This window comes from Pipistrellus hanaki, assembly GCF_964339955.1.
Source record: "Pipistrellus hanaki genome assembly, chromosome: X".
Classification (NCBI taxonomy): Eukaryota; Metazoa; Chordata; class Mammalia; order Chiroptera; family Vespertilionidae; genus Pipistrellus; species Pipistrellus hanaki.
Genome location: NC_140524.1, coordinates 26286060 through 26303448, shown reverse-complemented (window position 1 = coordinate 26303448; position 17389 = coordinate 26286060). Strand labels below are relative to the sequence as shown.

Below are 17389 nucleotides of genomic sequence, written 5' to 3'. Positions count from 1 at the left end.
AAAACTTAAGAAAAGAGAGATAAGTCTTCAAAGCAGCCAGAAAGAAAGACCACATTAAATGCAGGGCAATAGCAATAGAATATTTTGATTTTTTTTAAAAGAAACAACAAAGGCCAGAAGTCAGGGGAATATCTTTAAAGTATAGGAGAAAATAAAAACATCTATTTACTCAGAGTTCTATATTCAGAGAAAATATCTTTCAAGAATAAAGATAAGATAAATATATTTTCAGACAAATGTAAATGCAAGAATTTGTCACCCAAAGACTTGCACCATTAGAAATGCTGAAGAAAGTTTTTCAGGCTGAAGGGAACTGCTACCTGATGTAAAAGCGGGTCTTCAGGGAGGCATGAAAACATTGGAAATGACCAAGATCACACTGAAGATTTACTCTTCAAAAAGAGTAAATATGAGAATTGTGTATTTTGGAGCAGCTTATAATCATTTAGAGGCCACTTGCTGCCTGTTAAAGTCTCCTCAGCACTGAGCTGTGTATTCCTTGCCATGTTAGCTCCAAATGGGCCATAATACAGGAAATATCCAAAGCTGTCTGGTGAAAACTACTTCCGATTAGAGGGATTATAAATATTTCAAAGATATTTCTTAATAATTAATGCCATAGTTAATAACTATCTAAATTAATATTCTCCTTTGTTAATCCCTTTATCAGGAAAAATAATGATTTCTATATCAAGTTAAGTTTTCAGTAAAGATAAATAAAAGTAACTTTGAAAAAAGTGAGTGACTCAATGTTATCATTGATACTTAAAAAGTAATAGAAAAATAAAAGTAATAAAAAATAGAAATATTAACATAACATTCTTCATGTGCTACAGGGACATTACATAAAAATAGAAGAAAATAATGAGTTGTTTGAGAAAAATGAACCTTAAAGGGCTGTGACTAGAGAGACATTTGTCATGTCTGATTTTTAGCCATTGTGCAGAGAAAAATAAATAAATTGCTTATTTCTAAGAATTTATTCTCTCTCGTGAGTCTGGGTTTTAGTTATCATCAAAGAGCTATTCCTAGAAAGGTGATTCTAATAAGGGTTGACATTGACAAATTCAAGTATTATAAAACTTACTACACCCGGAAAAGTCATGGCTCTCCTAGTTGTTTAACAAAAATGTAAACTGTCAGAGGGCATAAACAAAGACCAACTCTCAATTCACAAGCGTGATGTTTAACTCTAGGAAAGTTACTGTGTTTTTCAAAAGAGTAAATAAAGTTCATTCTAGGGAAATGCCCCAGGACAAGAAGATCTTACTGAGAGCTAAGACATGCCCTGTAGCTGCTCAGCATCTACATGGCATCTTTCTGTTTCCAGCTGGGCAAGAAAGCATAATATCTTCTTAGAAGTATACAAAGTTTAATAAATAAGTGATACAACTTATCTACAGGTACCTCACATCTTTTTAAAAATCCCTAGAAATATACCATACCTATTGACAACTTTTACCTCAATGCCTCAAATTACTTCATGAACAAGAGTTACTGGGGGGATAAGGACACATATATAATACCTTAATCAATAAAGAAATTAAAGAAAGAGTTACTGGTTCTTTTAGTTGATAATGAAATAAGGATAGGAAAAACTAAGAGTATATATGCTCTAAGTTATTTAGTCTGGCATGCAAAATGGTTAGAGCCCTCAAACCACTAGAGAATCTTAGGCAGGGGGCATGGCTTGAGGTTCCCCAGCCTGGTGTCAGGGTGGGGGGGCACAGCCTGAGATCCCCTGTCAAGCACCATACGGGTGGGAGTGAAGGGGGTAGGGACAGCAGCCTCAGGTCCTTGCTGATTGCTTGTTAAGGCTCCTTATGGGAACTAGGCCTCTGCTGTGGGTGCAGCCATCTTGTGTTATGGATCCCCCCGCCCCCCACCTCCTCTGTGGGCGCTGCCATCTTTGTGGCAGAGTGACAGTCAATTTGCACATTCCCTCTTTATTATATAGGATGTGGTGTGAAAAGGGTGAGATGAAGGAATGGGAAAGAGCAGGGGATAAGTAGGTAGCTTCTACACTTACATAGAAATTTGTTTCTGCGATATCATTCAGTACAATGAAGCAAAGCACAAACAGATTCTTATTCAATGCCTATTGTATTATACATAATAGAAATAAAATTAGGTTGATCCAAATTTTGTTTTATGTGTTTTGATGGCTGAAAGGCAATAGCTAGTGTTAATGCAAATGAGCCTTAAAACAAGGGTATGCAGATGACTTGAACATCTATCTGTAAACAGGTCTTCAGAGTTTGGAATGGTAAACCTGGAAATCTAGAGAGAAAGTTATTTTAGCAATCACAGTATTTCATTTTACAAGAATGCTAGTAATCACCAAGTCCCCTTTCCTCTGGCTCAGTGGTATAAATCATATATTAGGGAGCATGCAATGGGTATCTTTTAGTGCCTACTGCCATTGCTCTAGTTTCAATATGTTATCCAAGGTTTAACTTCTAATCTGTGCCAGCTTCTCAGGAAGAGAAACATGCAGGTTTTAAATGATCTTGTAGAAAAAGAGTTCCCACAACACAGAACTATCAGTAAAGTCATTACAGACACTAACTTTTAGAAAGGGGAAGGACTTTAGAAGTCTTTCATTAACATTTCCAATTGTATCAGCAGGAGCCTCACACACATGTAAATCAGGAAAAAAGAAAAAAAAATAATGAAAAAGACTCATTAGCAAACTAGTCTGCCTGGCATATGCTAACAAAGTGAGTGCCTAAACTCTCTGCCTTCAGGGACTTTATTCTTACTCCATAACCTATCTTTAACCAGAGTAAGTCAGTACTGGCCACTAATAGGAGAATGACAATTAGACAAGGAGTAAGTACTTTTTTTGACACCAGGAGGTCACCAGCTGGCATATTTCCAGAGGCAAATGGTAAAAAATGCTCAATATCAGGAACTTTCAACTTGAAGACACTCCTGATTTAGGAGTTGTAGCTTCAATGCCTGGTTCAATGCCTGGGGGGGAGGGGGGGGGAAAGAAAGCAAAAAAAAAAGCAAGTCTAGTTGTTGAAGTCACTGAGATGTTCTGATTCTCAGTGGGGTGCTATGTGGCAGCCTAAATTCTAAATTTAAGAGAACAGTTTTTCACTTTCTATAGGATTCCTCTTTTTAGTCCTCAGAGTTGCCTGTTATTAAGTGAAAGTATGCAGAGGTTAAGAAAGCTATGACTTAAAAAGGCACCAAAGCCCCAGGCAGTGTGGCTCAGTTGGTTGGGTGACGTCCTATGCAGTAAAAAGTTGCCAGTTTGATTCCTGGTCAGATCACATGTCCAGATTTTGGGCTGGATACCTGGTAGGGTATGTATGAAAGGCAGCCTAATGATGTTTCACTCTCATATCCATGTTTCTCTCTTCTTCTTACCCCCCCTCTTTAAAAATCTATAAAAAAATCTTTTAAAAAACGAGGCACCAATATATAGAAGAGATCTTATAGGTTTAGGGAATACAATACCACAGGAAAATGATAAGCTATTTCAACCACTTTCAGTTGTTTTACTTATCAGGATGGAGGTATTCTAGGTAGACACTTAATTTAGTCCAATCCAATAGGCAGGAAGCATTTTTTTCTGGGCTTCTACAAATTCTACAAGGCACATTGTGAAACATGCAGCTCTTGGTATTTCCTGCTAGCCATATAGTTTACCCTCATCACTGTGCCAAGGAAACTCTGCTACAATATTAAGTGATAGAGTATATAGCTCTAAGTTGTATACAGACCCAGAGAAATGTTCAGCTCACTGGCACAGCTGTTTTTTTGAGAAAGTAATTAAAATGAAATATACATATATCTACCAGATAGGTGTGATATAACTGCAGAGAGCCTTGATGAATAATATTAATGAAGAATATTTTATTGCAAAGTTGTTTATAAAAGAGTTGTGACCTAGGTACCTCGGTGCACCAGCCAGAGGCTGCCTTCTTCCAATAAGAAGGCAATACAGATGCTTCTCCACTTATGATGGGTTATAACCTGATAAACTCATCCTAAGTTGGAAATTTTGTATGTCAAAAATGCATTTAATACACTTAACCTACTAAACACATAGCTTAGCGCAGCCCACCTTAAATGTTCTTTGAACATAATATCTAAAAAAACAACAACCAACCAAACAAAAAGAAAACTCTGGCAACACAATACATTGTAGAGTGTTGGCTATTTACCCTTGTGATCATGTGGCTTACTGGGAGCTGTGGCTGGCTGCTGTTGGCCAGCATCATGAGAGAATACTGTATCACATATCATCGTAAAGTAAAAAAAATCTTAAGTTGAACCATTGTAAGCTGGCACCATCTGTACTGTACTGGCAGGGCTTCTGGCAATGAGTGGGGCAGTTCAGATAGCTTCTTTCCCCCCCACTAAAAGGTGGAGACTTAATACTACTTTTCTATAATTGTAAGACACTGGGCATTTTCTTTCCAATCTTTATTCTTCTGAACTATCCAAACTACATTTAAAAAGTTTGGATATTTTTATTTTAGGGTACTAAACTCCACTCCTTCCCTTGATCCCTTTGGCTATCCTTCTAGCTCCCTGAAAACAAATACCTTCTCATCTTACATTGCCTGTCATAATGCTTGAGATAGAGAATTGCTCAGTAAACATTTGAATTGAAATGCTGAATTTTGTTTGTCGAAGCTCAAAAACTTGAGTTACACCCTAGGATTCTAAAATCGTTTTGAGTTAGTGTAAGACAATAGCTCCTTTTAAAAAATTCCTAATTCCTTTTTAAAAACAATTCAAACATTACTGGCTTTTTATGACTATATACCCATCCCTTTGGCTGATGTCTTCAGGAATTTCATCCCAGTGACTCCCAGATCCCCTTGCTGAGCCAGAATTGATGGCTCAGAGATATTGGGTCGGCAACTAAGTAATTGCGGATTTTTTAAAGAAAATCAAAGACAATTTTTTCATGGAACTAAATAACTTTATTCTGTAATGTATTGCCCATTTTGATCAATGACCTTTTGCCATCTTTCAGGCAGCATCATAATCCCACGTTCAAAAAACTTCTGGTTTTTATTAGCAAAAAACTGAATCAGGTACGATTTGACATCATCATCATTATTGAAATTTTTACCATTCAAGGAGTTTTGTAAAGATCGAAACAAAATGTAATCAGATGGTGCAAGGTCAGGACTATATGGTGGATGTGGCAAAACATCCCAACCAAGCTCCATTAATTTTTGCCGAGTGACCAAAGATGTGTGTGGCCTTGCATTGTCATGATGGAATACAACACCTTTTCGATTTGTCAATTCGGGCCGCTTTTCTTCAACTGCATTGTTTAATTTCGTTAGTTGTTCAATGTAGACATCAGAATTGATCGTTCGGTTGGGTGGTAAGAGTTCAAAGTAGACAATTCCTTTGTAATCCCACCAAACTGATAACAAAACCTTCTTTTGATGAATATCAGCTTTTGATGTTGTTTGAGTTGGTTCACCTGGCCTGCTCCACGATCTTTTCCGCTTGATATTGTTGTAAACAACCCATTTTTCATCGCCAGTTATCAGTCGTTTTAAAAATGGATCATTTTCATTACGTTTCTTTAGCAAATCGCAGCTGCTAATGCGTTGTGTTAACTGTGATTCTTTCAGTTCGTGAGGAACCCATGTATCGAGTTTTTGAACATAGCCAAGTTGTTTTAAGTGATTTTCAATGCATGTATGTGATACATGAAGCTTCTCTGCAATCTCACGTGTTGTACTGTGACAGTCCGAATTGATTATTGCTTTGATTAGGGCGTCATCAACTTCAACTGGACGACCAGAGCGTTTTTCATCTTTGAGTGAAAAATCACCAGAACGAAATTTGGCAAACCAATTTTGACACTGCCGTTCTTTTAAGGCTTCGTCACCATAAACAGCACATAACTTTTTATGAGCTTGTGATGCGTTTTTCCCTTTGTGGAAATAAAAAAGCAAAATATGACGAAAATGTTCCTTTTGATTTTCCATTTTTCAACGAATGCCAAACGAAAACTACAAAACAGATCAAAAAACTTTTTTTACTGATTAACAGCTGGATAGCCAACTATCAAATAACAAAATGTGTTTTACATTTGTACTACATCTGCAAACCTAAAAATTCAACTGAAGCCATATATGTGTGAAACCCGCAATTACTTAGCTGCCGACCCAATAGTATATGAACAGGGTTTGGTTTATTTTCCTCTAAATGCTCTTCACAGTTTTCATATTATTATCACACAAACTATGTCATGTATTCTCACGAAGAAAGAATGAATAGATTATTATCTTCATATTATAGGTTAGAAAACTGAGGTCCACAAAGATTAAATGACTTATTCAAGACTACAAGGCAGTTTATATCAAAGTGAGAATTTCTAGTCTTGAATTACCACTTACTAGCTATGTAATTTTGTGTGCATCACTTAATACTTCTGTCTCAGTTTCCTCACATGTAAAACATTAATACTATGGAGTTGTTAATGATAAATTGAAATAATACTATTTATCATTTATATAGTATTTACATTTTCCAAGCTGTCTACACATGTCTTACCCCATTTAATCCTATAAGACTGGTTTCACTATTAACTCCAATTTACAGGTGAAGAAATAGTGACTAAGGAAGGTTCACTTGCTCGAAGTGACACAGCTATAACATGTCAGAGTTGAGATTTAGATTCATATTTGCGCCCAAGTTCTTTCCAACTACACCACATCTATTGGGAGGTAGGTGAGATAACCAATGTGAAAATGCTTTATAAAATGTAAATGTCTTACAAATGCTATTTAAATGTGAAGGAATATGATAATATGCCATACACACACACACACACACACACACACACACACACACACACACACACTGTTATCAGACTGGCAGGAAGGACTCAGAAACAAAGTTGAAAAAGTTGCTGCATACATAGATTGAATGTGTCAGTGCCTGGTAATGAAGCTGTCCATAGAAACAGAAAAACTTGACATATATGTAACATCATTCCAAAGACATATCAGTGAAAACAAACCTCCCATCTTGGTTTTTAATCTTGGATTCAGAATAACAATTCAATCACACAGATATACTCTAATGTTACGCTAAAAATGTCACTTCAGCACAAGCAGACAGGTATGTGTCAACCTGAATCTGAAATCAGAGTCCTCTGTTATCTTTAAAGCTGAGACCTACAGAGATGGCTGAGCAGGTTTCATAAAAGAAGCTCAGAAATTTCAGTGCTTCCATGTAACACCAGGCAGCTTTAAGCCCAGTGTCAAGATGCTCTAATAAATGTAAGAGAGCCCTAATAATACTAACACAGAATTCATAGGTTAGTAATTATTGTTGTATCTGAGACCAGCTAGCACAGAGAAATAAACTTATAATTATCATAGCTACATTTCACTACTGAGATTCTATCTAGCAGAATGTTCACATTTATTACCCTTTTGGTGGCAGGTGGTTTGGACACAGTGGCAGGTGATATAATACGTCTTAGTGTTTCGTTAGTGCCTTGTTGTGACCGTGGGAGCTTGGCACTATTTAATTCTGGCTAAAATCCAAATCAATAACCTGTTAAAGGAAGAAACTATTCCCCCCAGGGGTTATTAGAGTAAAGAGTTACCAACCTCAGCTTGTTTGCACCAGACGCTGATGTTTTTACGCTGGGCTTTGGTGAAGTGGTCCCACGCCTTTTGTTTGGAGGCAGAATGGTACACAGCAACTATCTGCTCAACTGCAGCGTCAGATCAGCAGTTGAATTAGGCCAGAGTATCATCCAAGATGGCAAAAGAGAGGACAAAAGAAATAAGAAAAGCATCAGGTGTGTTGTATCTTCTCATATGACACTATTAAGCTACGGTATGTGTGTTGGGGTACCATGATTTTAAAGGGGACTCAGACAGAGATATCAATATACAGAAAGAGAAAAGGGAATTCCAGAGGGCTTGGGATAAAATGGGGACAAAGTTTTAAATACAGGTGGTTTGTATCCATTCAGGCAGGAGAGGCAAAAGTCCTGGGTGAATGTGATTTAGTGCTACTGACTCTGCACAGCATGGTGGCAAGCAGCAAACTGTAACAGCTCCTTTTGACCACCTGCTTCTTTCATAAACCAGCCCTTCAAAATGAACCTGGATGCTTCCCTTCAACATAATCCATCTTTTTACTATTCTGAGGTATGTTTAACCAGAAGCAACATATCAAAACCTAAGATGGATGGAATGCATTTTAAGCCTACAGAAATATAGGTTTTATGGAAGGATACCATGTACATACAGGCTTAGATAGTATTTTTCAGGGTCTCTTAAAATGTTAAAAGGGGGCGGAGACCGGTTTGGATCAATGGATAGAGCGTCGGCTTGGGGACTGAAAGGTCCCGGGTTCGATTCCGGTCAAGGGCATGTGCCATGGTTGCAGGCACATCCCCAGTAGGGGGTGTGCAAGAGGCAGCTGATCGATGATTCTCTCTCATCGATGTTTCTAACTCTCTATCTCTCTCCCTTCCTCTCTGTACAAAATCAATAATTAAAAAAAAATGTCAAAAGGGGAAATGTATACAAATATTCTGGGCTTTATCCTAACCAGTTTAAGAGAAGGGAAAGGTAGACATGACATTTTTGGGAAACGAAAAGGACAAGAGACTCTGCTTGGTTGGGTGTTCACAGTAAGAAAATCCAGAGGTTCTATTTCTTTCTTTATAGCACAGTTTGCACTCTGTGTATTAATGATTTAAGAATTTATATTGCCATGATACTTGCTCTTCTCTTTTTCTATATCCTTTAGTCGTACAAAAATGTGATTTCTCCTTCTGGATTCTATGCTCATATATATTTTCAAAATAAAAATGGAAAATGATACAACTCTTCCTTAATTCCAATTACATATGAGTAAAGTATCAGAAGAGTGGGCCATAACTGCTTAAAGGCAAAATCATAAATTTGTACTCTTATTCTTAAGGTGAATATAGCTCCTTACTCAAAAGGTAGGAATGCAGTATAGTGAAGTAAAGCATTACTTGAGAATTTCTCTGATCTGTTTCATTTAAGGGACTTCGAGTAGGTTTAGAGTAGCACTTCGTTTTGAAAAATGGCCATTTCAGTGGCTTCTCATCCTGTGCCAGTACCTATGACATTCAGTAAAAAAAAATGTAGAAGAAAGGAAACTAAAAACAAAAGATTGAAATAGCAAATTTGGCTTTTATTCAATCACCTTGCCAAACATGGCTACATTGATTATTAAAAGTAGTTACCTAAAAAGCATATTATACGATAAGAATGATGCAAATCTTACAAATGCTGCATTTTAACTTCAGCAAGGAAATTCTGAATGTTCACTGAGGCCTGAGGCTCTTATTATAACTTGAGAATAAGCCAAAGTAGAAGCACAGGATTGTGGTTTAAGTGTCAGTGTTTGTTTCTAAAAAGCTGAAGTAGGTATGCCAGAGGAAATACACAGAGGAGGTCCCCACATGTATCCTGTGAAGTTGGAGCTTTGTCACTTGGCACTATAAGGAGAGCAGATGACAATGAAGGAAGCCTTGCCCCTTGACACAGAATGGCTTCATAGGCCTGGCTCCTGTGCAGAGAAAATGGTGACTAAGTGAAGTGCCCTCTCATCTTTTCAGCACAACTCTGATTTCCACTCACACTGAATGAGAATTCCAGAAAGGGCCTGCTTGAACTTCTCCTTTGCTTCTTCCATGTCTTTTTCATGGGCAACTTTCTCATTCACTAGGCGACGGATGTGGCTGTTGGCCGACTGGATCATGGAGTAAAAGTTGTTGGCACTGCGACGGTTCACCTCTCCCCGCTCAATCCAAGTGAGCAAGGTCTGCACGGCTTCTGAGAATTTGGAATCATCTTGAAAAAAATAATTTATTTTTAGAATCATCAAAAGTAACCAAATCTTGATCTATTTTCCAAACATGCCAGCAATGAGGTCACCATGTCTTTTGGAAGTGGTTCTTTAATGACTGGTGAGGATGAGGAGCCACACATGCATATACATGTACACACAGGTAGCAGGCAGGCAGACAGACTGAAAGAACCAAAGACTCATAAAATAGATTGGTTGTAGTCAATGAAGAATTTTCAGACAGGCAATTGTTTATTCTCTTTTTTGAATTTTTCTCTATCACCATTTATCCCCCTATACCATTTTCCACCTCCACGACGCCCTCAATCACTACACTATTATCTATATCTGTGAGTTCTTCCTCTCTCTTTTTTCTTTTTCAATCCCCCACTCCTCTGACAGCTGTTAGTCTGTTCTCTATGACTCTGTCTCCATTTTGCTTGTTAGTTAAGTGTATTTTTTCCTTTAAAAAGTTTTCTTTACTGATGTAGTTTTCACATATTGCAAATTTCTTAATCTCTGATGGTATGTATGTATGTGTGTAATGTATGAATTAACAGTGAGAGAACTTCAGAATTCTACAATCCTATTTTTTAATAAGGAAAAGTAAATTTGAGTCTAACTTGAATTTGATAGTTACTTTTTCCTTGATCTGCAGTTATAGTATAGGAAGGAGCCTTAGGGTGGAGTTAAATGGGTAATTATTTAAACACATCTTTGACCTTTTATAACATCACTCTTGCATTCTTTCCACAACCACATGCCTTCCACTCAGTCCAAGTCACAATCTATTTTGATGTAATTCATTCTGTTTCTATATTTCTTCACCGCCTGTTTCACTTGCCTGAGGAAAACTCCAAGTATATTTCTGCAACTAGTTAGGAGTTATTCTCTAATGTTAAAACAGTAGCAGAGCTCTTCCAAAACTTCTGATACAGCTTTCAGATCTAGCCACTTACACATTCTGCTGTTAAAAACTCCTGAGAGGATGAGTCCGTTAGCAAACCATTGAAAGACCTTTCTAGGGCTCCATGTCCCTCTTTGGCCAGAAACCCTTATGTACAGTGGAAATATCTCTCACTGCAATCTGAATCTCTTGCTTCTTGACTTTTTTTTTTTTTTAGTGTAGACATATAATGAGAGGCCAGCCTGCTCTTTATAGCAGCATTTCATTTTAGTACTTGCATATAATCTTTATGTTAATGCTCACCTTATGCTTGATGTCCACATGATGAGCAAATTCATTAAAAAAAAAATCAAATGGATCCATTTGGTGTCATGTGAACAGGTCATTCTTGAACTGGCATTTTACCAATAATTTCATCTTTTCCAGTTATTAAAAATGTAGCATTATTTCTGTGTCTCTGTTCTATACTATGTTTTCTGCTTTTCTTTTACAGAAAGACAAAATCAATGCAAACAAAGGGTTTCTTAAATGTGTGAATCCCTTAGGTCAGCAATTTTCTACCTTTTTCATGTCATCACACACATAAACTAATTACTAAAATTCTGCACCATACTAAAAAAGATATATTTGCCAATCTGACAAAAAAGGTATAATTTTGATTCACTCAAATATTGTTGTGTTGGTTGTTATCATTTTTTTTTTTATTTGACAATCTAAGTGAAAAGGTGTCAGTGCCTCTGAGTAAATAGGTATTCTTGCAGCACACCAGCATGCCTTTTGTGGCACACCAGTTGAAATTGCTGCCTTAGGTTATCTGGTGCAAACAAGTTTGGTAAATGAGACCTATTGAAATTAGAATTAGCAGCGCCTTGCTGAGCCTAGAGCACAGGAAGCAGGGGAAATTCATACCTTTAAACCTGGTTTGGTGTCATCAACAAGATCAATGGGACACCAGCATTTATCTGATAAAATCAACCATACTCAAGAATGAAAAGACTGAATTTGAGTACTAACACAGGAGAGTAGGCAGGGAAATTGATGTTAAATAAGCAAAATGCTTCAGAGGGTCAAGCAAGAAATACAGGAATCAAAATTAAAAGAGAAGCAGTCTCATTTAGCAATGTCTAGAAATTTCATGGACACTGTGTGAAATAAGTTGAGCACTTTAAGTGATAAACAAGTCCTCTTTTGTTGGTGGTAGCTAAGTCTTTGAGTAATCTAAGGAAAATGTACACTATGACTACTCTTGGGGTCTCCATTTTCTTATCTGTAAAATGGGGATTTTTACCAGAGTTTTCAAGGGTCACATCAAGTTCCATCATTCTAATTTATTCTGATTTAGAACTCTAACTTGTTATAAGTGATGAAAGGAAGGGTGCTTACATATCCAAAGTCATGGATTACAGCTAAAATTCTCTGATGTGGAGAGGGGGGAAACTTGTTTCTTTCTAGAAAGCTGATGTTGTTGAGAGAAAAGCACCATTCCTTGAGAGAGTAAAGGAATGAAGACAGGTAGGACGAACAGATTTTCTGGCTCTTGAATTACTAAATACAACTCTCTATCTATAAGGTTCAAATACAAGAAATGTCTAAAATTTATTAGTGGAAAATTCAAATGATAATTGCACAAACTACAAATATTTTCATTAATTTTCCAGAGAGGGAAGAGTTATTTTACTCACAAAGCTTAAATACTTTCTATACCTTTGAGTTTTTCAGCAACAATGCTGCATTCATGATCTGAATAGTGGACCACTGGGGGTGGAGATGGTGGGCGCAATCGTTCTTCTTCCATCCTTCTACGGTGGCGCTCCTCCCTTGCTAGCATACGCTGTTTGCATTCCCACTCATACAGGTCATCTCGAGCTTGTGCAAAATCAACGTGGATGCGGCCTGTGTCCTTCTTGTCAGTGCTAGAGCCCAGGCGAATGCGGTAACCTAAATGCACAAGAGGAAGACAGAGGAATACAAGATCATCCAAATGCATGAGCAACTGTAGGTACCTTTCCAAGTTTAATGCTTCAGATGCAGTTACAACAGTTCAAAGTGACTATATGACCCCAAATTCTCTCCCCACTATTAGCAAGGTGAACTATCAAAAGACTTGGATTATAGTCTCATCTCTGATAACAGTTTACTATTCTATGGGTTAGGTCAGTCTTGTTTGTAGAATATCCATCTACAATCTTACCTCTGGCAGAGAGAGGCTCTGTGGATAATGGTATCAAGAATGAGTCTTATGATGCCAAAAGCACAACTAACAAAAATATCAACAAATAGGAATACATCATACTCAGAAGAAATAATAATAAAAAAAGATAATTTACAGAAGGGGAAAAATTTTTGCTAATCATACATCTAATAAGGGGTTAATATCCAAAATATATAAAGAACTCAATGAACTCAATAACAAGAAAATATCCAATTATTGATAGAAAGTAGAACTAAATAGGCAATTCCCCAAAGAGGGTATCAAATGGGCAACAGAAACATGAAAAGATGCTCAATGTCCCTAATCATGAAGGAAATGCAAATCAGAACCACAATGAGATGTCACCTCACACATGTCAGAATTGCTATAATCAACAAGACAAGTGACAACAGGTGCTGGCAAGGATGTGGAGAAAAGGGAGCCCTTATACATTGTTGGTAGGGATGTAAATTTGTACAGCCACAAAACAATATGGAGGTTTCTCTAAAAATTAAAAATAGATCTACTATACCATCCAGCAATTCCACTTCTGGGTACATATCCAACAGGATTTTGTTGAGAAACAGGCACTCCCATGTTTATCACAACATTATTCACAATAGTCAAATACAAAACAACCCAAATGCTCATCAGTGGATGAACAGATTAAAAAAAAAAGATGTTATAGTTTTACATAATGGAATATTTTTCAGCCATGAGAAGAGAAGATATACTCCCACTTGCAACAACACGGATGAACCTTGAGCACATTATGCTAAGTGAAATCAGTCAAACAGAGAAAGTCAAGTACTGTAATGTTATTATTTATATATAGAATCTAAACAAGTTAAATCTGTGAAAGAAGAGAGTAAAATGATGGTTACCAGGGGGTAGGTTTAAACTAAACACTCAAGTGAGTCTCAAAAATACAGATAAGGAGGGATAAGAGTGTTGGTGTTTTGGGGTACAAATTTGTAACAAGTAGTAAACAAGCCATAGAGATCTAATGCACAGTATAATGAACATAGACAATTAATAGGGTGCCCGGGGCTTGGGGTAAGGCTTGTTAGCTGTGCCGTTAGCTCTAATGAGGATGCAGCTCATGCCTCCCACCCTGGCTCTAGGGTCCTGCATGATAGGCCAGTCATGAGCAATGGGGGAAGCAAATACTGAAGGAACTAGATGAGTATTATGAGTTTAAACAGAAGAGGAGAGTGCTATACTGCATTCAAAAAAACCCTGTTAGGAGCTGGGCAACCAGAAGATCCAGATTGTGAGTCAGATGGTGGAGCTGGTGGAAAACCGGAACAGACAGGTAGAAAATCACATGGAATTCTCTGAGATGCACCAAGAGGTCAATGATAGCACTGGCCACAGTGGCAAAGGCAGCCATGTTAAGTACAAGAATGAGACAATCACACAGGCAGAAAAGCCCAATAATAAGATATCTCAGCAACAGAGCAACAGTGCAAATCAGGAGAATGCATTTAATAATCACAATCACAGTGACATCATCTCATAAACATACAAGGAGAAGAAAGCAAAGGCCTCTAAGAAAAAGAAATGCTCCAAGGTCAAAGCAGAGGGGTAAGCATCCCCTTCAGACCTTCCCATTGACCCAAATGAACCCATGTACTATCTGTGCAATCAAGTCTCTTATAAGAGAAATGATAGGCTGTGACAACGAGGACAGAAGCCCCATTGAGTGGTCCCACTTCTGTGTAGGACTGAAATCATAAACCAAAGGGCAAGTGTCAAGGGGAGAACAAGAAAACCGTTGACAAAGCCCTGAAGAAATAAAAAAAGGAGAGGGCTTATAATAGGTAGTTGGTGGACCTTGCTGAACAGTGAGGAGTACTAAGCCGGTGAGATGCCAAGACTGTACAATGTATATTTTTTAAAAATGTTAGAAAAGGAGCCATTCCTTTTGTAGAGATGGCGTGATTCTCTGCATTTTTTCCACATTGGTACCTATATGTAACAAGAAAGTGGTCTGTGGATAAACATTTTAGAAACTACAAATACAGGTTTAAATTAAACACTTGAGTCTAAAAAATACAGACAATAAATTGTACTATAAATATGTAATGTGATAAATACTGCTATATCAGCAATCACATAAAATATAAAAATATATCAAAGTAGCACATTGTATATCTTAAACTTACACAATGTTACTTATAAAATTTATTCAATTTAAAAAATGAATGAGTCTTATATAGCACCATGAGCTGGGAAGAATGGAAAAGGTACCCTCAAAGTATGGTGCCTTTGAATAACTTCAAGAATGTCAGTCATATCACCCCACAGAATTTTAATAAAATTTACTTTTTAAAGAACAAAATACAATTTTTATTGTGGTAAGAACACTTAACATGAGATCTGTCCTCAACAAATTTTAAGTGCATCAGACTGGCATTTCAATCCTGAAAAATGTTTCCTAGATGTATTTGGTGACTCTGAACCAATTTTTTGGGGGTGGAAAATAGATATGATAAAGAGGTATATGATCCAGGTGACACATATTTTGGGATCCTTAAAAGAAATCGCAGTGTGATTGTAATATAATGGTACAGGACTAAGATTCAGAAAAACCAGGGCTCAAGTCCATACCTCCACTTTTTGTGCCCGCTGTACTCCCAAAGCTAAGTCAATTAACAAAAAATGAAAAAACTAAGTTTATACTAACTTTTAAAGTTTCAGAAGCTAAGCTAGTTGCTTCCATACACATGTGTCTCATTTCATTCTCAGCACAAGCTTGCAGAGTTACTCCTGACTTAAACAACTAAAAATATGGGCAAAGCATACAAAACAATAGTTTTTAAGACATTGGACATCAGGCAATGAAGACAGAGATCATTGAGAGACAAGAACCAAATGAAATGGTCCCTATGATTTCCCCAGCTTATTGCCTGAAGAGAGATTCCAAGCCTCAGCACAGAGAGGGGAACTCAAGCAAAATACAGTGATCTCCCTGAGAGAGGGAGACAATGGTAGATAGATTTTGTATGGCAGAATACTGGAGGAAAAAGCTACACAGAGAAAGAACTTTAAAGATCTGAAGAAAGTCCTCTACTACTACTTAACTGGATATTAGTGTGTGTGTGTGTGTGTGTGTGTGTGTGTGTGTGTGTGTGTGTGTGTAAACTACCTGAGCATTAGAGGTAGCAATTCCTGGACTTCACATAGGGCTGGGAATAACACTTTAACACCAGCCAGAGCAGAAAAATTAATAATTTACAGAGTAATCAAAGGGTTTTGCCTTAATTAGTGAAAAATAAAAAACTAGCCCTAGACTAAACCATGCTGCATCCCAGAACTAAGCTCAAGAATATTTATAGGAATAAAAATGATTTGGCACCCAATAAGTGAAGTTTCACATTGTCTGATATCAATAATTACCCAATGTGCAAAGAAGCAGGGAAATAATAAATATAAAAAGTTAATTAATCAAAACAGACCCAAAAAGTAATATAACATAATGATAGGTAAGGACACAAAAAACAACTATTATAATTGGATTTCATATGTTTAAGTAGCATATATTTAACAGATTAATTAGAAATACAAAAGACATAAAAAAGAACCAAAATCAAACTGCTAGAGATTTTAAAAAATATATATTTTTATTGATTTCAGAAAAGAATGGAAAGGAAGAGAGAGATAGAAATATCAATGACGAGAGAGAATCATTGATTGGCTGCCTCTTGCATGGTCCCTACTGGGGATGGAGCCTACTACCCGGGCATGTGCCCTGACAGGGAATCTAACTGTGACCTCTTAGTTCATAGGTCGATGCTCAACCACTGAGCCATACTGGCCAGGCCAAACTGCTAAAGAAATTTAAGCTACAAAGTCTAAATTGAAAAGAAAAAAATAATCACTGGATAGTACTAACGGCAAATTAGACAATGCAGAAGAAAAGTTTAATCAACTCGAAGACATAGCAATAGAATCTATTAAAAACGAAATATATAGAGAAAAATGACTGAAGAATAAACATAGTACTAGTGAGCTGTGGTTCAACTTCAAGGGAACTAATATATGCCTAATGGAGTCCTGATTGAAAAAAGAGGAAGGAATATAAAAATATTTGAAGAAATAAGGGCAGGAAACTTTATAAATTATAGAAAACTCAAAGATCTAATAATTTCAATGAATTTACAAGCACAAGAAACATGAAAGATATTACACTAAAGTAAATCATCATAATTTTGCTCAAAACCAGCTATAAAGAGAACATCTTAAGGCTGCTATAGACAAAAGACACATATACAGAAAAGCAAAAATATAAGGATAACATCATATTTCTTATCAGAAACAATGCAATCAAGAATATAGTGGAGCAACATTGAAGGAGGTGGAAACCTGTCAACCTAGAATTCTATACCAAGAGAATATATCTTTTAAAAAGAATGGTAGAATAAATTCTTTTTGATACAAATGCTGAAAGA

The 17389-nt window shown here is 36.8% G+C and overlaps 1 protein-coding gene and 1 pseudogene across 9 annotated transcripts in view; one reads left to right on the top strand and one right to left on the bottom strand.

Annotated features, from left to right (window-relative positions):
- The window catches only part of ENOX2 (ecto-NOX disulfide-thiol exchanger 2), a 293057-nt gene that overhangs the window by 37161 nt on the left and 238507 nt on the right, over window positions 1-17389 (bottom strand). For all 8 annotated transcript variants that reach the window (XM_084870724.1, XM_084870727.1, XM_084870729.1 and 5 more), the window contains 3 exons: window positions 12449-12682; window positions 9630-9842; window positions 7611-7717 (listed from right to left, as the gene is read on the bottom strand). In XM_084870724.1, the coding sequence (XP_084726850.1) occupies window positions 7611-7717; window positions 9630-9842; window positions 12449-12682 (554 nt within the window). The remainder of the gene's footprint in view (window positions 1-7610; window positions 7718-9629; window positions 9843-12448; window positions 12683-17389) is intronic.
- LOC311615408 (inhibitor of growth protein 1-like) lies at window positions 12730-14762 on the top strand (annotated as a pseudogene). The gene is made up of 2 exons: window positions 12730-12831; window positions 14075-14762. The product of its transcript is annotated as an inhibitor of growth protein 1-like (transcript).